Consider the following 21431-nt stretch of genomic DNA (forward strand, 5'->3'; position numbering starts at 1 on the left):
GAGGTGCTCCAGGTGCTGAAGCTGTGCCCCTGCAGACCATGGATGACTATGATGGTGCAGAGATCTACCTGCAGCCCCTGGAGGAGGCCACACTGGAGCAGGCGGGATCCTGAGAGGAGGCTGTGAACCTGTGGGTGGCTCATGCTGGAGCAGGCTCCTGACAGGGACCTGTGGAAAGAGGAGCCCATGCTGGAGCAGGTTTTCTGGCTGGACTTGTGACCTTATGGGGAATCCACACTGAAGCAGACTGTGCCTAAAGGACTGAACATCATGGAAAAGTGACCCCCATAGCAGCAGTTCATGGAGACCTGTTGTCCATGGGTGGATTCACATTGTGGAGATCTGTCTCCTGTGGGAAGGACCCCACACTGGAGGTCTCCTTTCTCCAGGGAGGTAAGGACTCCTCTCCCTGAGCTGTGGCAGAAACAGTGTGTGATGAACTGACCATAACACCCATTCTCTGTCTCCTGCTGGGGGAGGAGTTGGAGCTTGGGCAGGAGGGAGGGGTGGGGAGGGGAGAAGGTGTTTGAAGGTTTATTTTACTTTTCAGTATCCTGTTCTGATTTTGTTAGTAATAAATTTAATCACTATCTCTAATTCAAGCCCGTTTTGTCCATGATAGTATTCAGTGAGTAATCTCAGTCCTTATCTCAACCTGTGAACCCTTTGTTATATTTTCTCTCCTCTGTCCATTTTTGGAGGGCAGTTGACAACTGTGGCTTTTGTGGGTACCTGGCATCCAGCCAGGGTCAACCCACTACAGTGTTCTATGGTTTTATTTTGTTTAATCTTCAGAGGCCTCTAAATTTAATTTTAGATGAACTGGCAAACTTTTACCTGACTAAAGAATGCTAAATAAAGTCTAAAGAGGGATGGTTATAATCAGAATAACTCTTTTTCTCCACCTACTTCATTCTGCAGGTATTATAATGATGCTACAAATGCTGTTGGAGAATTAAGCTATCTTTATAGCTGTTTCACTTACTTGTAGCACTGCAGAACAGTTGAGCATGCCAATGAGCACAGGCCTTTGATGACTAAATGACTTTTACATTAGAAAGTCCCTCACAAAACCTAGGCCATCTAGTTCCCATATTCTTTGTATGCTGGGGTTGTTTTTTTCCCCCCTCCTTTCTCCTGTCCTGGATCTCTTCCAGGACACTTTGCAGACAAGAGTTGACCTAGTGATATCACTACATTATCAGATAAAAGTGGGAAGAATGCTAGAGAACTGCAAACACATTTCAAAACAGCAAATATCTCTAGACCAGTTTGAAAAACATGCTGGAAAAAATTCTCCTGACGACAAGCATAAGCATATTTTTATTCACTCTACAAGGAAGAGCATCATTCAGCAACAGTGTATTACCCTTAAAAACAAACAAACAAAAAACAAACTGAAAAAGCACACACCTGCCATATCTTTAGGCAAAGAGCTGCCTCCAAACAGCAGTTTTACGCTTTTCATTGTGTTGTTTTATGGCAGCACTGAATAGTTGGTTTGTACAGGGGCAAAGCAGCATCAGTCAGCATGGCAATGAGTAGCAGTGTGAGGCTATTGAGCTGCTCCAAGGGAATGATTCCATAGTACAACTGGTATTACTGGAGCCACAGCTCCTACCCAGGTGAAGGTACTTAATATCACCTTAAGCAACCTTACTTACTATGATGAACATCAGTATACACTGAAAAAAACTCTGCCACTATTCAGACAAGGCAGCCTAAATATAAAAAAGTAAAATATCCAGGGCAAAGATGAGAGATCTTAGAGCTGAGTTCTGTTTTCCAAGTGTCAGCTCACATTACAGCATGTTCCTTCAAAAAAATGTTGCATTTGTGTTATGATTCACTCTGTGTTTTTATGGTATTAGTTTTGTTGCAATTGTATTTGTGCTGACAGAAAAAGTGTGGCTTTCATCTTAAAATAGATATTTTTCTTAGCTTTGTGGTAGTTAAGTTACCCTATGTAAGCTCAGGTAGGGAGCCTCAATGGGTTAGAAAATCAGTATTGCACCTCTCTCCGTTTACTAAACCAGTTCTGCTGTCTGTGGTGCTTCTACATACATTTATGTTCTTCTTAACAACAGGCTTACACAGTCATGTAGGGCAGGGGAAGAAAACTTGATGTGGCTTCCCGTCCCCACACTCACTATGGGTGTAGTGGGTTAAGACTCCGATGCAGTTTCTTACAGCAGAGAGCAGCGTCTTGCCTCTTTGCAAAGGCTACAGCTGCTATCTTTTATTTCTATTAACCTGAAGCATTGCACCCTCGCCGTTTTCCTTTGTGTCAAGCACTGTTTGAAGAAAGAGTATTTGTTCTATATGGGAAGAAAAAGATTGTATCAGCAGTTGTTTATTTTCAAAACTGTGGTCAAAGTTACATTTATTTAAGTAATACTTATGAAGTTTTACATTCAAAAAAGTATATACACTATCTTTCACTCTCTAAACTAGCACTTCCATTTAATTGCATTTGGAACTGCAAATGTTACTGTCCCCAGAAGGCAAAATGATTCTAAGCTACTGAAAGAATTTTTAGCTCAATGAATAATTAATCTTTGAAGCTTCATTCTAAACACTATATAGCAAGATATTTAAAAAAAACTCAAAACAACCCAGACCTGAAGCTATATTACCAATAATAAAATTAGCAATTAACTAGCCGAAGGGAAAAGGATTTAGTAATTTCTGTACTTCACCATATTCTCTGAAGAAGTACTTTTCCTTCTTTTATGCTACAGCAGCAGCATTTTAAAACTTTCCTTTTGGTACCTTTAGAAAACTACTCATTCTCAATACAATCTGGAAGAGTTTCACAGGAGTTTATACTTTGCTAATAATTGCTGTTAAATAAAAGGTGTGAATTTGCAGAAAGCATGACAGAGTCAAAGATTTCTGTGTACTCAAAAGAAATTCAAGCATTTCTGTAATGATGGAAACTAAAGAGTAATGTAGTTCTCTAGAGTGCTTAGTCTTAACTAATACAAGCCTAATGTTTTCAATCACTTTTCTTTTCACTGAAAAAAATAGGTAGTTGAAGTTTGCATCCCACTCTTGATAGTTTGTATTAGATCATTAATTTCTTAACATAATTTTGAAGACAAATGATTTCACGTCTGCTTAGTAAAGAAAGAAGATCACTGAGGAACCATGTGCATTAAACTGGCATATATGATATTACTTAATTCTCAAGTGACTGTATATTCCTTTTGGCAGTTAATAAATAACTTCTAAAATATTTATGGAAAAAACACATTTTGATTACAGCCTATTTGAATTATTTGCTTTTCATCTGAAATGTTCTCTTTTTTAACTCCCTTATTAATTACAATGGTAAAAGAAATAAATACAAATTACTTACTTTTCTCCTCCTGTCTTCTTGACAGCACAGTACATGCCAACTTTGCGCACTAATGGCAATTCCTGTTGTATATGTGTATTCCATGCACTCCGAAGGCAATCTTTAAATTCTTGCCTCACTTCGGTGAGCACTTTTTTTTTTTATTTTTAATGTTCACATATAACAATAATATTATGGCTTGGCTTCTGTCACAAAAAGTGTGATTTAAGTGAACAGCAATCAATTCACCTAATCTGAAGCATAATCTTTTACTTTGTTGTTTATCTTTGAATTTAGTTTGGTGAAGTCAGTCATCAGGGTTACTGGGGCAAACCAGGTGGCAGACAGGCATCCTGCTGGCTATCACCTACCATTTATTAATTAAAAGAATATAATTAACTGCATTTGTTTTCTGACCTGAGAGATACATGTGAACAGTTTTCCAACTGACTTTAATGTTAACAAATATGCATATCCATCCCTTCTTTTAGTACATTCATGGAGTATGTAGGCAGTACCAGGTAAGAAGTGGGCATTTTTCATTTACATTGGCCTAATGACCACTTCCACCTCTGCTTTAGGAGAGCTGAGGATCACTGACAATCTGAAACATCAGTAAGAGGTTACATTTTTGCTTTAGGTGTGGATATCTCAAATTGTGATCACCTATTTTCCTCTACAGCAGTGGCCAGAAAACTGGTAGCAAGTTGTATAGCTAAGCAGACCATTCCATAGCACATCATTTTGTGCTTCAGAGCTGGCATAGCACAAGGGAAATTAACAAAGAGGAAGGAAAAATGCTGTTGCATATCACACTTACAGGGCTTGCAATCTGACTGAAGAAAAAATCAACAGGGGAAAAACATGGTCCTGGTGGAAGATGAGGCTAAAAGATGTTGCTATCCTTCATGTGAAGAACAAAGTGAAGAATAAACAACCATCAGTCTCAGGCCTTCTTGGGGTAAATTCCTCTGATCCATTTTCCCTGATAAATATAATTAGAAAGTTGGCAGTTGAGTAATAAGCATCCATCTATTAATCTTTGAGGTCCTTATTGGTGGCCATTGAATAGCAATCTATTACATGTTACGCTAATTAGACCAGTTTTTAGTAAAGTAAAATATCATTAAATTTTATGCTCTCCTTTCTGCTCTGTAACACATTTGCAGAATACTACCTAGGTTTGCAAAAGCTTCTGAAAGAAGGGGTTTTTTCAGCAGGTCTGGATAAGCTGATCAGAGCAGAGGTGCTGGAAGATCATTCTGGTTTGCATGTAATCATTTTTGCAAGCATGACATCTGAAGAGAATAACACTCTGCTCCTTCCGGAATTTGGGGGAGGAAATAGGACTGGTATTAAATGAATGCATTAAATCCAGGAGCAAAATACAAATAAAGTATAAATCTAAAAAAAAAAAAAAACAAGAGAAAAGATACATGAACACAGATGAAGTGGGTATGGAAGTAATTATTTTTTGTGTAATTTATTAATCTTTATGATTTTCATTGAAAATACCTAAAATAAACATTTTCCTCTTATGTAATTTAATAAAGCAGTGGACAGTTATATGAATGTGATACTACTTCAAATTACTTCAAAAGCAGTGAAATTGATACACTTCTAGCTGATGGCATGTCAAGTGCACAAGGAGTATCTCTGAAGGTAAGAGTGACTGCTGAGATGTGATTTATATGCTTCAGTATGAATGACATTCATTTTATGAATGCAATCAAAGCAGTCACAACAGACAGATGGTGTCTGGCCTGTGGAAGTCAACTGACTTCAGACAGGTTCTTAGAGCCTGATATACAGAGGGTTGATAACACAGAATGTCCTGAAAAATGAAACTGAAGCTTAAATTGTAAACCTTAAAATCAGCAGTTACAATTTCAAATATAATTTATGATGTTTTGCTTTGCTTGTTTTTTAGTGTTCTGGGCCTGAAACACAGATAGAAATAGAACTAAATTTAAAAAAAACAAAAGTAATGAAAATAATTTATTCTAGAGAGTTCTCTCCTTTCTTCATGAAAATAAAAGGTGAATGCCAGAGTTTTGACTAGTATTTATTGCTGCAATTAAATTATTGTTATTACATCAACAGTGACAGCCACAAGGCAAAAGTTGCTTGTTAAAATCGCCCTTTCCCTCTTCTTTTTCAAGCAAGAGGTTTTCTTCAGTTCGACAGAGAGGAAAACATACAATTTGCTCCTTTGTATTATCTCTTTTCCTGTTTCTCTACAAAAGTATTCAACCACACCTGAATTATCCGACAGAAAGAATATACAAATGTAACAGGAGAGTCAGTCTGTATACTCCAATCACTATGATCAAGCCTATCAACTACACTATAGAAGAGTTTACATTTGCAGAATTGTTATGTTCTGTTTTAGAGATAACTTTTCATCACCGAACAAAACATCAAAAGATTTTAGGCTTTGACATCCATATCCAGGATATGTTTCAAAGTCTTTCATCAACCACTGAAACTGGATTAGCACCAGAAAGTATTCAAAAGTCTCTACCTGACTAGAGAAGAAACCGACAGACCTCTGGCTTAGCAAGAATTTATAAAATGTGATTATTAATTTCAAGATATAACACTCTTTAAATTGAATTCTTCAGCATTTTTGAGGGAAGCTTGACTTTAATATTATGATTTGATGAAGAGCTGATGAAGAAATTGACTGAAGATAAAATCAAAATGCAGAAACAAAATAATTAAAGTAATAGTTATAAAGTACAGACTGCGAGAACAAATTTAGCAAGTTGGGATGTGGTTATAGAAGTTTCAGGACAGAAAGGAAACATGGCTTTTTAATTTCATTTCCAAATATTACCCTTATTTCAACTTACAGTGCACCAGAACAGTGGATAAAATTAGTCTTTAAATTCATCTCTTCCCTTACAGAAAAAGAGAGCTAAATGTTTACCGGTTTGCGGTTCAGCAGTGATGGCCCCAAACTTGGCCTCTTTTTAGCCACTGAAATATATGGAAATATTTTCAAGAAACCCACATGATCTGGAAGTAAAAGTGATAAAATAATGTCACTGAAATTGCCTGTATTAAAAATAAATAAATAAATAAAATGGAACATGAAAAGACAAAAAGTTTTTCTGAAGAAGTCAGACCTGGATGGTACTATTTTAATTGCTGAAAATTCCTTGCTCTAATCATCAGTCCCAGAAGATGTCTTTAGCTCTAAAACACAGCTCAGCATTGCTGGGAAACTGGGAAGATGTTGTACTGCAGCTGAAGTTCACAAAATTAACTAATGTGTGCTTAAAAACTGCAATTGCTAAAAAGTGGAAAAATACAAAATTCTTGAAACATTATTTGAAAACAAGGCAACTGCTTGTAGAAAATGGGCTCAAAACTCCTGCAGCTTTTGAACTGGTAAATAATGAAAATCTGCCTACAAGGTATGGGATTGCCTTTTTTATAAAGCTCCACGAGCATGAAAAAATTAAGAATTTCAACTTTCAATGAAGCAATTTAAAATACAATTTTCCTTTTTCTTTTATTTAAATATTTCATAATATTATAACTGAACATTATGATTCTCTCACAAAGACAGAAAACAATCATGTTCAAAATCAGAAATATAATGAGACTGTAGTTTTCTATGATTCACTGTAATCTAATAATTAATCCTTCTGTTAATACAGACCAAGTAATTGAAACAGTTGTGATTTTTGAAAGAATTTATTTAGTTAACTTATACAAAATTTTTTGTCCATTACAATGCATAATTTACAGAAGTACAATTTTTCTTTTTTTTCTACAATATTTGTGTATTAAAAATTAACCTACTAAAATCATATTTCCAGAAATACTTATTGACAAATGGCCTAAAATATAAATTAAAGGAGAAATCTGAAATACTGAATTTCATGCTTGTTCAGTAAATAATAACCTATAATTTACGTACATTTAATTTATTACATGTGCATCTGACCTCTGTTATCAATTGCTTGAAGTAACTACTGTTATAATTTTTTCAAACCTAAGAAGTAAGGAAATCTGGTAAATATGTAGATTTGAGCCAGCACTTTAAATTACTATTTTCTGTGGCTAAAAACAACACCAAAAACCCCTAGACCACTAGAAATATAAAACCATCAGAAACAACAAAACTCTAACAGTATTACACTTAATAGTAGATTTCATTATTCAGTCATTTTCTACATAGCAAGCACATGACTAAAAGATACAGTTACTAGACCTGAATCTCAGTATCTATTGTTTTATGCAGGTCGCTGCACAGATTCAAATTTGTGTGGTGCATTTTAATAGTTTTAGACCTAGAGTAGAGACACCTTTGCAATTCTTACAGTTTGTAAAATGTTTGCCCATACCAGTTTCCCAACAGTGCGAGATCCTAAGGCCCAGTTCTCAGCTCACGTAAGGTCCAGTGGAACTTGTGATCTATCCCAGCTGTAGATTTGAATCTGTTGACATGCTGAGTTATTGTTGATCCCGATGCAAGTTCCTATGTGTATATTATGAGCGTTACAGTATATGACCCTATGTAGCTCCTGAGTCAGTGCCGTTCAGTTAACCGAAAAAACCCAAATGTTTACTTGTAGCAGTGCTGCTGAGCCATTAACTGTGACTACTATTAAACTGTACAAAGAAGTTCTGCGTTGTAGTGTGTTTATTCTTTCACAGAAAAAAAAAAATTAAGACCCTGGCTTTAAGATCAACATTGCTGTTGACAATTAATGACAAGTGACAGTCAAAACTGAAAGAACAAAGCACCATTTTTAAGTATGTGACAGAGAATGAAGAACTGGCAAATCTTAAATTCTCTCCTGCTGTCAGATACCATACTTCTATCTGGAGTACATTTTGTGCGTATTGTAAAATTAACTGAAATACTAAATCACACAGAAGAATAAGAACATACTTCAGTAAAACTGATTCATATCTGAGTGCTGGTATTTTGAACATATTAAGACGATATATTTATCTTATCAACATTTAAATTTGCAAGCATCCCATAGGCCAAAGAAAACAAAAAACCCTAATAAATATGCTGAAAAACCCCATACCTCAGTATGAAATCCTGACCCCTTCTCCAACTAAGTACACACCGTCCAAATACACTGAGAATGCCAAGCTACAGGGGCCCCTCTGTGGGGAAACCCGTATTTCAGTCAGCAGCATCCGTCAGCTAAAGCAGGAGTGCGGGGACAGATGCTGGAGGAAGGGTGACACGTAAAGTGGCGGCCGATTTCAGAACCACTGTGTTTCTGTGTACAAGTAATGCTATACGCGCACTAAAGCAGGATTTTGTCCAGATTTACGTGCAGAACACAACTATCACTCTAGGCTCGTTTCAGTGTTAAGATGATGGTGCTGCAGTCCGGCCCCATCTCCCAGCAGGGTCGCACAATCAAAGGGGGGCACAAGCGTGCTTCTACAACTCCCCCGGCTTCTGCGGCAAGGAAATACCAGCACACTCGGGCCACGATCACCAACTTAAATCCACCGCCCGAGGCTTGCTGAGGCGGCGCCGTGCCGGTGTCTCTGACCCGCGCCACCTCCCCTGCGCTTCGCGAAATTCCCTCATGCGGCAGCGGCCGCTCGAGGGCTCGGGAACGACACTCGGGGAACTGCCCGCTCCGCTTCCCGTCCTTGTTACTTGTAAAAAAACCTGGGTGGAGGTCTGGGTAACTCGCTACAGCCAGGCCTAAAGCCAGCTCTCGGTTCGCTCGCGAGGGAAGCGGAGCGACACGGAGGGGCTCGCGAGGGAAGCGGCCGTGGCGGTGTCCACCGGCACCCGCCTGTCCCTCGAGCAGCACCTGCTCGGGGAGCGCCTTTCCCCGCTCGTGCGCCACCTGGGCGGCGGGGCCGGGCTCGGGAGGGACGCGGGGACGCTCCCCCCGCAGCCTGGCTCAGGAAGCACGGCCGGCGGTCCCCGCCGCGGGGCCCGGGGAAGCGCCGGGGCCGGGAAGCGGCGCGAGACGCGGGAGGGGAGGGGCGGGGCGGCGCGCGGGGGCGGTGCCGCGCGCGACCGTTGGGAAGTTGCGTCACGGCGGGCGCGCGCCGGATGCGCGAGGGCGGCGGATTCGAACGGCGGAGGGAGCGCTGGGCGGTGCGCGCGCGGCAGGGCCAGGAGGAAGGAGAAGAAGCGGGAGGGGAAGGAAAGCAAAGCAAAGCGAGCAGTAGGAGGAGGATGAAGACCACGGCGCCCCGCAGCACTTTGCGGAAAATAATAAAGAAGCACAACCCGCAGTTACGCCTAGCGGCGAACGCCGACCTGCTGGTGAGGAAGGAGACGGGCGGGGGGAGAGGCGAGGCCGCGGCTGCCCCGGGGACGCTCCTGGTTTTGGCCATGGCGGGCGGCAGCCGCAGCTGCGCTGGTGGCCCGGGAACGGCCGGTCCCAAGCAGGGACGCTTACTCCCTAGATGTTCGGGCCTGTGCGCCCGGGAGCACTGTGGGTGTGACTGGATGTGGAGTTAGTACAAGTGGTGCTTCTGCAGGGACCCACAGGCAGGGGGGAGGCAAAGCTTGGGGGCACAGACGATTGGTCTGTCTGAGAAAACAAGGATAAGCAGAGTCCCGCTCTGAGCTTTGCTGGTGGCTGCTGTATTGTAGGTATCTGTTCTTGGGAATTCAGGGACGGGCTGATGTGTGGCTTCTGTGTCGCTCCATGTACACACCGATGTTCAAAGAGTTTGGTGTAGGCATAAAGAGAAATAGCACTTTGAATTTTGTGGCTGCTAGGTGCAGGTGTTTGTGTAGATCAGTTCGGGTATACAGGTTGTCGGCTGAGCTGTGAGCAATGAGTTGCTAAGCTGGAGTGCTCATATCTTTTTAGAGGGCCATCTAAGTAGTCTCTGCCCTAAACTGTGGGATGACAAATCTTGTTAGTAATCCAGTAAGGTGTTGGGGTCCTGATCATGGTGTAAAAACGCCTGCCAAAAAGGTGGGAATAGAAGAGCCAAGTTTGCAAAAACAAGCCAACAAAGCTGAGTTACTTCTGGCCTGCACTGAGGGGCTTGTGGCACGGGTAGGGTTTGTCTCACCAGGAAGTTTTTTGACTGCAGCAAGGAAACCTGACCTCCAGAGAGCTTGTCGTAGTTGTTGTATTGAAAAACAAATGCATAAAAAAAGATAGTCTTTGAAATAACTTAGTAGGCTTAACTTGCAGGACTGTGATGTCATGTTGTTTACAAATGCATGTGGCTCTCAGACCATTAAAGCATTAACACATGCTGTTTACGAGTATTGTCCCTGACTTCACATTTCACATTTCCTACTTATATAAAAGTTGTGTCTTGCAGCGTCTTGAAGGTAGGCATCTGGATATATGAAGCTAAATGTAAACATGTAAAACTAAAATAAGTAATGCGAGATTAAAATGAATGAATATGGCAGTTACACGAGAGCATTTGGATTTGAATGTAAACATTAAATATTTTTCTAATGGAGTGGCACTAATAAAAATATTATTTCTTCCTATTGTTTTTGCTGCCTTTGGATTTTTTTGTGGAATAAGGACATGTCCCTTTGCTACTCATGCTCAGACCTAATCAAAGCTTACTCAGTGGAATGCAGTAGTCAACTAATTAAATGCACACAATCAACTCTTTTTTTTTTTTTTTTAATTCTTGGTAACAGTTGGTCTGTTTCCAGGGTAATGAAAATTTGGCTTCAAAGTAGTGTGGCTGGCTGAAAAGGGGTAAGTGGGACATCCCTCCAAATCTTCGTCTTTGGTTTCCATCTCTTCCTGGCACTAAAGTCCTCTGAGCTGCAAAGAGCCAGTGAATTGAATTCACTGTAAATTTTAAACAACGACAATCAGATACAGCTTAAAATATGGCTGTGCAAATGTTCATTGCAACACAAAGGATGAGATCAGAATAAATTTTAATTATGTGATTGAAACTTAGATTATCTTTTCTGGTGATGTCAAATTACACAGCCTTTTATGGTATAAGGATTGGCTTTTTTATTTTACTTTTAAACAAGAATGTCCAGGTGTGGTGGTTGTCCATGATTTTCTTCAACTAGGTACTTGTCTAGCAGCTCTTTAGCTCTTTGTTTCCGTGACTGAATAATCAACACAGCTGAAATTACACTGCTTTTAGGGAGAAAAAAAAAAAGGATTGGTGAGTTTATGTAGTAAGACAGGTAAAAAATTTCGAGAGTATGTTTTCTAGTACCCATGTTATTCTCTGCAACCCAGTAAGAGCGATTAAATCGCATAAGTCAGAAATTTATGTAGTAGCTGTCTTAAGAAGATGGAGCCATATACCTTTTGAGCTGAGAGCTTATGTCTTCTCAAGGGAAGTATGAGAAAAGTGTTAGTTCAGCTTCTGGGCTATCTTCCAGAATGGTCCATGCTTTATGTCTGAATCTACTGCTGTATGTGCCCATTCCAGTAAAGTGGTCTGACTGCCTTAGGAGAAAATCAGATTGCTTTCTTTTTTTCCCTGACTTTCAGTGATTATTTTTACTAGATAAACCAATGTCTTCTTAATGATTGTAACGACCAAGTTTGAAAGTAATGAGAATTCAGATAATTTTGTTAAATACTTGAGTGATGTTTCTTCACTTTTGATCAAGTCTCTTCTCAGAATCTGAGGCTTTGTCAGAACACGCTTCCTAAGCGTTAACATCTATCTCTTTGCCCAGTGTAGCTATCAAATTTCATCAGCCTTTCTCAGGAAACTGTTTTTTGTTTTGGTTGGTTTTTGGTTTGTTTTTTTTTAAAGGGGTATGATAATATCTTAGGGTGAAGAGATGCAAATAATGTTTTAGTTTTTTTCAAGGCTCTTTTCGAAAATAAGAGGTAATGATTTTAGTACTGAAGTTCAGATATTCCTCCAATGTTCAGAGAAGAAAATATGCAAGCTTTGTTCTAGCTTGCAATTATAGAGGAAAAGCAGGATCTCAGCTGCTTCTTTTATGCTAGAAGGGCACATGTTTCTATTGCAGGAAAGGCTTAAAATTTTGCACTAAAAGGCACCTTTTTCATTTGTTATCACCATAAAATAATTAATAAGCATACCTTGAAGGTGAAATATCAGTCTGAAGAATTGTTTTGACGTTACGGCTGCAAAAGAAAATTACAGTGGTTTTCCCTGCTATTCCTCAGTTCTGTTGAACAGGTGTGTGGAAGCTTCTGTGTAAACAGTGCAATGAATTTTTTACATAAGTTCTTAAAATTTTGCAGCCTTTCTTTTCTGGAAAGTAAACATTCTGTTTTGTAAGGTGATTTTCAAAACTAGTTAGTTCAAAACTCTTTGTAAATTTCATGCAGAAGGACAATAAATTAATATGTAGTAAAGCAGTGTCCTTAAACAAATTGGTATTGCTTAGTTACTTGCCAGTAGCTGTCCTAGTCATGGTATTCAGTCATTCTGCCTTTCACCAGCCTTTCTCAATTGCCTTGAATAACCTGGAATATTTATTAACCTGTGTCCTCTGTTGTGGAATGTTGTGATTTTATTTATGTGACTGTTTAATTCTATTGGAGTACAGGAGAAGCTTCTCCACATGCAGGAATTCAATTTGAAAATAGGAAAATAAAGGTGCAGCGATTCTGAGAGAAGATGTAGTTTTTAAAGGCATTTTTAAAATTAACACTTTTCTCTTCTGGTATCTCAGAAGGAGGGCATGCAAGTTTGGAAGTTTGTTTCACCTCTCACTTTTCCTTCAGGTTGTTTCCAGAAATCTAATCTCCATGTTAAGTTTTAACAATGAGAATTCTAATGTGGAATATTATTTTAGTGCCACTGCTTGATTCTGTTGGAGATAATTTCTGTGTGAATAATTAAAGGCTGGTTCTAAAACGGCTTCTATATTTTCTGAAATGAATCTGCAAGAACATCTGCTTTTTGTGTAGTAGATGCTTCCAAATGATTTCAGATATTACGGAAATTTATCTATTGTACTGTCTTCCTTTAGTTAAGGAAATTAAAAAAAAAAAAAAACACCTAAACTGCTTGTCATACCAACAGAGTTCTTGTTACAGGAGCATGTAACAGATTCTTTGTGCTGCAAACCTACTGCCAAAGTATTTCTTGTAAACTCTTAATTTGTAACTTTCCATATTACTTATTTCCAGGTTTTACAGATAAGGTACGGCAGAATAAATGCATCACTTCAGTAATACAAATGAAATTTTCATATGTTTCAGTAATATTTTTCCAAGCTCATGATTGAAGAAGTGTATTTGTACGCTTCACGTAGCAGAGGTAATGTTGTTTGAAAGCTTAATTTACAAAAGGTGCAATTACTGGTTTTTCAGGTTAGATTATTAAAATACTTCACATAATGCCTGTATAATGCTAGAGGTTTGTATTATAGGTCCCTGATTAATTACTACACAAATATGCTGTTGGCTGACAGTTTTAGTCCAAGCTGGAGCAGTTCCTTGCTTGTCTGCTGCAATTTTTTCCTGCTTCTGTATTAGCAGAGCAGCATTCCATAAGGAACAGAATAGTGCCTGATCAGTTCTTTCAATGTAAAAAAGCTAAGTGATGAGCTGGTAAAAAATAGATGGAACCTCCTGACACTGGAGAATTCCAAGTTCTGGAGAAATTAATGTCAATGTTGCTTTACACTGGAAAGGGGCAGAAGTCCTTGAACTTGTCTGTAGTCCATTTGGTGATAAGGCAGGAATGAATTTGCTGTTCATAAAAGTCTGGCCATTGTAGTCACTGAAAACTGACTATTAAGCAAAAGACTCCTTATTCTCTGATATTTGTGTTTACATTTTATTACTAAAAACTGCTAATAAAAATCAGACTGATTCCTCTTAGATCAGTTGTAGTTTGTGTAATCAAATCTGAAGCACTTTATGATTTAAGTATACTAAATTTAAATTCCATTTACAAGAGTTGTGCATGAAGGGAATGTCTTGGAAATTTACTGAGGCTTGAACCAAGTGATACTTTTTTTCTGAGAACACCTTTCAGGAATTTGGAAGCAGTATAATGCACAAATTTTCTGTTGCAAACAATGAATCTTTAAAAAATCAAACTGTGTTTAAACAGCTTGAATAATTTTTTTTCCTTCTCTATTTAAAGGTTCATTTGAACTTCTTACTGTTTCTCCATCGGCTAGCAGAAGAAGCCAGGACAAATGCTTTTGAGAACAAAAGTAAAATAATTAAACCTGAGCATACCGTATCTGCAGCAAAGGTATTACCACACTTTTAATATTTTTCATTTATGTATAATGTATTATGACAGCATATACAAATGCTTTCTCTGTTAAAGTGGATATTCGATTTATGATCCAAAACCTATAGACACTTAATATTCTTTGTCCATCGTCAGCATAATTTATTGTTACCAAGACAACAAATTAAATCTCCTTGCCCTATTAAATATAACCCAATTTTTCTTGATTATTCTCTGTTTAAAGTTATAATTTCAATATATGGGAAAGTCTACAAAATGGTTTGCCAGCAAGCCTTCATGGCCTGAAAGGCAGTCCATAGTTGGAGGATGCTTATTTCAGCTGATACTACATCAAAGAGGCATGCCGTTTTACAGTGGTATAAGTGAATCATTATGGAACAAGTAGTTCAGAGAGATGCAAATACCTTTCTTACATATTCAGTTCTTACCTGCTTAGTCTGAAATAAGTTTACAGTAGATTCTGGCAGCATTGTGTGGATACTTCTTGAATAAACAGATACTTTGTGTGATGTATTTGGCAAGGAAAGAAGTAAGGGAGAATTAGACTGTGGGCTGTTATACGGGTAGTTCAGCTTAACAAAAAATGCTGTATGAATATCTGTGTGAAGAAGGAATTCACTGCATTGCAGAGCATGTTGAGTTTAGTGTCTGTGCAAAATAAGGGAAAAGGGAAGGGGTCATGCAGCTTTGTCTCCCTAGAAAGAATTAGTGTCAAAATATGACTGAAATCCTTTTGTAATCTGTAGTTCATTTCACTCCCTACGATATGTCTGCTTTACCCTGTGTAATGAAGGAATTCAGTCTCTCTATTTTATCTCTTTTACCACCTTCCCCTGCTGAGCAAATTGGGAGGAGAAAATTTGATGTTACCTGATATTTTTGTCCCGTGATTTCTGTTTGTCTTAACTATTTTTTTTCTTTCTGCTGAAAGGTTTAGTTTGATACTTTTCTATTACTATAGTGACAGAAACATATGCAGGATACCTAGAGTAGCCAAGTGAATGTTGCAGTTGGAGTCTTACACATTCATGGTTTCTTTTTAACTGCAATCTTAACACTTTTTGAACATTTTTGTCCTCCATTTACTTTTTAAGGTAAGAAGAAAGGAAAGACTGCCTGTATTTTAATAATTTTAACACTTACATAGTCCTACTTGGCCTTTGAAGTTCATTTTTCAATTTAAGCTCCAAACCAAAAAAATGTCCTTCCAAAGGTCTGTGTGCTCTTGATACAGAAAGAAATGATGCATTGCAAACAAAAATCAAGCATAATAGCTGTATTATTGCAAATCTTGTTTTTACTTTCTGTCTAGGCCCAACAGGGTAAGAACTTCAAGGAGTCTAGTGATGGCTTGGGAGCACTGTTGCCATTTCTCAGCATTAATTTTCAAAATAAGCCTTTTATTTTACAGAATTCTTGCTTATGAATGTACTTGCTTAAAAAAAAAAAACCTCTCCAATTTTAAATCGTTCTGTATCCCTTTGCTTTATTTCTAATATTTTCCCTATATACCCTTGGCAACACAGCTCTTGGAAACAGATTGCCTAGGTGAACCTTTGAATCTCTATCTGATGCCTGAATTGTATTGATAAATATACTTTTTTTTTTTCTTTGCAGATTATTTTAAAGAAAAGCAGAGGCTAGAAAACAGACCACTGGAATTTTAAAACATATTTTTCAATGTTTTCTGACTAGCTTGAGTTATATTGTGAGTCAGCTTTAGCACTTGTGGAACTGTGTAGTTTTGTTGACATCTATCTCCTGACTGTCTTGCTGTTTCTTTTAAAAAAAAATAAATCTTAGAATGTATATTTTCATACACTTCATGCATAATTTTAAAGTGTGTGTCACTTGTCACTAAAGACTTTTGATGTACCTTGTTCCATAATGATGGAGGAATGCTTGTACCATAGATACCCTTTGGATACAATGTGGTATTTATTAAAAGTGGGAAACTTCTTAAGGGAAACAGTAGTTAAAAAACACCCCACAGACTTCACTAAATCCAGTATAGATTGTGGAGTTCAAAGCCGATTTACTATCTAAACAAAATTATGGCTTTCATAACAATCACTCTAGAAACAAGTGTATTAAATACTTTGTCTTCAATTTATTTATGAATGTCTTGATAATCTTAAAATTACTCTGGAAAGTAGGTTAAAACTTCTGGGGAAGTTCTGGTGTTCTGGGGAAAGAATACGTATTTGGTATTTTAAATCATGATCTGAACTGTTAAGCTGACTTGTTTGATGTGATATGTGAAACAACTTGGTGGTCTGTAATTCTGTTGGTGTGGACAGATGTACACATTATAGAAAAGGAAAGATCTGGCACAGCTGATGTTTTAGAAGTTAGAGCTTGTAAAAATAACAAAGACAGGTTGGCATGAGTGCCAAGCTATTTCCTTACCCCTTTTGAGTGTCGTGCTAACTTGTCAGAAGTTTGGAAATGTACATTTTATAAAATTATCTTCTTAAATTAAGATTATATTTTGTTCCTATTCTGATATTTGTAATCACTTACTGAACAGTTTGCTTAATGAGTATGTTAATAAAGTTTTATAGATTAATCTTACAGTTTGAGCTGATAATACAGTTTTGTGGAATATATGGTAGCTGCTCTTTGATATGCACAGTGAGCTATTCTTAAAATAAAGAATCTTTAAAGATGTAATGTATTGAGTCGTCTAATTTTGTTTGACCCCTTACCAAGTATATTCTCAAAACGCAGCAAAAAAACAAAAATGCATTTAAAAATATTTTTGTGGTTTAAAGAAACTGTAGCAATGCCAGTACTTATAATTTCATTTAATGTCCATATACTTTTTAAAATGCTGTAAAACCTTTGAAGAGTCACCCTCTTCCAGTGCAGAAAGGAAGGACGAGTTACTCTCCTGCTTTACTTGACTCACAGACCTTAGTGCATTCAGCTTCTTGTAAGGGTTGACTAGATTCTTTATTCTTCATTTTCTTACTCCCTTGAAATCCACAAATAAGGCCAAGAATGTACACATATAGAGGATATGTGGACTTAATAATATGAAGTACATTCTCAGGAATAAGGAAGATCTGACTTGGTATTTATATTTTTATTTGTAATTACTATCTTTGATTCAACACTTGTATTGCAAGACTAGATTTTCCTTAGAAATGTTTTCTCCTAATTTTGCCTGAAATATTTTCTTAGAGTCTTGTATAATAGTATACATTCCTCATTGTATGGTTGTTTGAGTGATATAGCTTCTTTTGGAACTTGTTTTGATATCCCCTTTAAGATTTTCTTTTTTGATTTTTCTAGGAGCAAGATCCACTCTGAGCTTAGTGGAATATTTTCATTCTCATATAGTAGATTGATTGATGATCAGCTACCGTTGGGGAAGGGAAGCAAAAAAGGGTTAAAAGCAACCACGAGTTTACTTTTTAAATATTTTGTACAGTCGTTTTGGCCTGTACTCATGGTTGAGAAGCTGCCCCTTTTTAATAGTAGTGGGACTTTGATAGGTCATTGTAAATGTTTTGTAATAGCTGGAGCAGGCAGGTATTGAGAAGACCTGGGTAGCTTGGTAGATTTCCAGGTTTCTTTCCTAAACCTCAAATAAATACTTACTGAAAATTAATGGGGCCAATGAAATGGGCTTAAGCTTTTAGAAATGAAAAATGCTGTTGTGTTTTTCTAGTTTCTTCTTGAATGTTCAGCATAAGGTTAATTGTATTCCTATTCGGCAACTCTTCTGTTCTCCTTCATGTATATACCTAGGGTCTCTTCTCTATGCAGTATTCCTTACTGGATTTTTGAAATTAAAACTTAGAGCAGTATTGTCTAAAAACCCATGAACACTTAAAATTAATATAAACTTGGAGGCTATAGTACTAGTTTATTGCTGTGTCATGTCTCTGTTTAATGACGAAGTATCAAAGTATGTAGTTCTATGAATTTTTTTTAAACTAGATCTGTAGTAGAAGACCTAATGAAGTTGTGTTACTTGAATTCCCGTGTTGATTCTGTGCCATTTTTTGCCATTAGGAGGAAAAAGGCATGGATTTTTGAGGGAAGAGTCGTGGTGATACTCAACTGTTTTCATGAAACCTTGAGAAATTTATAGTTGTGAAACAATTGACTCAATATTGAGTTTCCTCTAGTTTTAGGCATAAGATTCAAGAGCTTTTTGGAAGGAGAGGTGCTCTTCCAATACTATTAAAACTCCTCATTTCCTCAGATAGCAGGGGTGGTTGTCCTAAAAAATTAGAGGCACACTCAGAAATCTGTTTTTTCTATTTCTGCTTTGCAGCTTTCCCCATGTTCTGTTTCACATCCTACCCTGCCCTTTCACTCTGACCATCAATGAAAGGGGGTAAAGTTGTGAAGAAATAGAATTTGGTAAAAGTACTTCTCGTGTCCTTATCTTGGTTTTCAGCTTTTGATGTGGCTAGTGTTAGACTCTGGTCCAGGGTAGTATCATGACTGAGCCACAAAAGAAGGAAAATGTTTATTGGTCAGCAAATGACTGAGAGAAGAGAGTAGTGCTATTTTTGTTTCATCTCACAGAGTGACTGGTGAGAGTGCATCTGCTGTTTGCCAACCCGAGTAAGTCTTCTGGTGGGGAATATATCCTATTCCAGCTCACACAGCATGCATTCGTGCACATTGTGCTTTGATTTTGTAGACCATGTATGTTAAATTTATTTTCTGAATGGTATAAATCACCCAATTATTATATTTAAAACTTCTAAAAAGTGTAAATATTAAGAATGGTATGTCATATGGATCTAACTCCTAGTGGTGTCAACATGAATAAATGAACTTGGATACTTTGATGGGTCAGTACCCACTGTTCTATTTGAATGCAAAGTTGTATCTGCTGTTTTGAGTCAGAAGATCAACACAGGTGCTAGAGAGGACATTCGTGCCTCAGAGTTTCATTGTGGTTTTATGTGGAGAAGTGAGTGACTGCTGAAAAAGAATCTAAAGTTTCACAATACAAACAGTATTTTCTGGTTGTAGTCATACAGTAAAGGAAAAATAAGTCCAGAAATATGTATGCTGTAATAGAAAAATACTTTTTCTAGCCATAAGGTGGGGATAGAGCAAAAACTCTCTCTTTTCCCTGTGGTAACTTTCTATTGGAGTAAGTATTCCAATTATTCCTACTAAAAAGTATGCTATAGATTGCAACATTTTCAGATATTTTTTGAAGATGACCAAGCCTACACTGCTGACATACGTAGGACAATTAATATTAACAAGAAAAAAATCCCATTCACATCCAAAACAGGATGGTCTCCTGATCTGCTGAGAGGGTGAAATATATGAAGGATCTTGAAGATTTGTCTTTATTAAGAGCTTAATGTTTCAGTATCTTAATTAGAGGTCTATGGTTACTTGTACAACATAGCCTCGGTTTTAGAAATGGGCATATTCTATGTGCAAATTTATGAAGGAAATTATTGTACAGGACATTACTTATTTAGCAGCCTTAACCATGAAATGTGTAGCTTGTACTGGCTGACTTGGCATTCCATTAGTCTTTATCAGTTTAGAACAGCTAAATGCATAGGGTGCTGAGGTGACATGAGTATGTATTTAGAAGGTGTGACTTGCATTTCAAATAAAAGTGCTGATTACAGTAAATCACAATTCCTTTTTCTACAGCTGTGAGATATGTGTCAAAGTTCATTAGGGTGTTTCAAAGCAATGTGTGTAGAAAAGAAAGTTGTTTTTCAGTTGAATATGTATATTGTCATATACTGTGTATATGTATTGGCCTATAGTTTCCTTCATGTGTTTTAATGGTGCTTTAACAGTAATGTAGCTGCTGTGGTAGCTTACTTGGATATGGTAAAAGAGGGTGGTAGAACAAACTTCTTACAAGTTTGAGTAGCTTCAGTTCTAGGCTGAGAAGATGCTGACAGCATTTCTGTTGTGCTAAATATAGAATTGCAACTTTTTGAAGAAGCTGAAGAGTCTTCCCACCTGACAGTTCGTGGTTCTGCAGACATAATCGGTTGGAATTCTTTCATTTACTGTTTGGTGAACGATGTTGAGGGTTTGTCAGTTTCTTTGCAATCCACATTCATCAAATTTACATGGGCTTTGATACATAATATTCTCCTGTGGGCTGAGTTATTAATGTTATCCTGACCAAACTGCTGAAAGATCTTTTCAGGTCATTTGATACCTGTGAGATCAAGTTTCTTACTGAGAAGGTCACTTTCCTGGGGGAATGATTTCAGGGCATGGAGAACGTGGTGGAGTGTAGAAAAACACCTAAGCACCCCTAAAGTAATTTCTGGTTTAAAAAACCCCCAAGTGTAGACACAACCTTAGTATCTGATAATAATGTGGCTGCAGCAGTTAAATAAAAACAAGAACACTTCCTCCATCAATGGTTTGCTCACCTACTGGCACTAGGTCAGGCTCTACAGAAACACTCCTATTTTGTTTCCTAAACATGTAGAATACAGAGAAAGATATGTTGGCAATAGGGCAAATCCTGAATCAAAATGTATAAAGGGTAAATATTTCCAAATAAATGCAGTCAGGGATAGAGTTGGATTAGATGGAGTTTCCAGTCAGTTATATCAGGTTGAAATTGTTGTAATTGTATTGGTGGTGACCTCTAAAATTGACAGCCTAATGAGAATTGTTTTCATTTGTTCAATTTCATTAGGTAAGTACACACAGAGATTATATTATATGAGTAATTTTTAATGAATTGCTGCAAGTTTTATAAAAAAGCCAGATAAAGGAAAACATTTAAGTAAGAGGTAAGCTAGTTTTTAAACTTTTATTGAGTATCTGAAATCTTATTATTAGCAAGCCTCTAGTCATAGCTGTTGAAGCTGGTTTTCACATACTAAAGGCTGAAGTTACCTGTGATGGTGGGTTGCATTTAAATGTTTAAATTCTTTAGCTGATTTTTGCTCTTCAG

The 21431-nt window shown here is 37.5% G+C and overlaps 1 protein-coding gene across 1 annotated transcript; it reads left to right on the forward strand.

The window, feature by feature from the left end:
- The first annotated feature begins 1531 nt into the window (after window positions 1-1531).
- CENPW (centromere protein W) lies at window positions 1532-17130 on the forward strand. Its single transcript, XM_062488787.1, has 4 exons — window positions 1532-1554; window positions 9509-9611; window positions 14387-14500; window positions 16121-17130. The coding sequence occupies exons 1-4, from the start codon at window positions 1532-1534 to the stop codon at window positions 16145-16147; spliced, it is 267 nt and encodes an 88-aa protein (XP_062344771.1). The 3' UTR covers window positions 16148-17130.
- Window positions 17131-21431: the final 4301 nt, after the last annotated feature.

Source organism: Cinclus cinclus, chromosome 3, assembly GCF_963662255.1.
Source record: "Cinclus cinclus chromosome 3, bCinCin1.1, whole genome shotgun sequence".
In the NCBI taxonomy this organism is placed as follows: domain Eukaryota; kingdom Metazoa; phylum Chordata; class Aves; order Passeriformes; family Cinclidae; genus Cinclus; species Cinclus cinclus.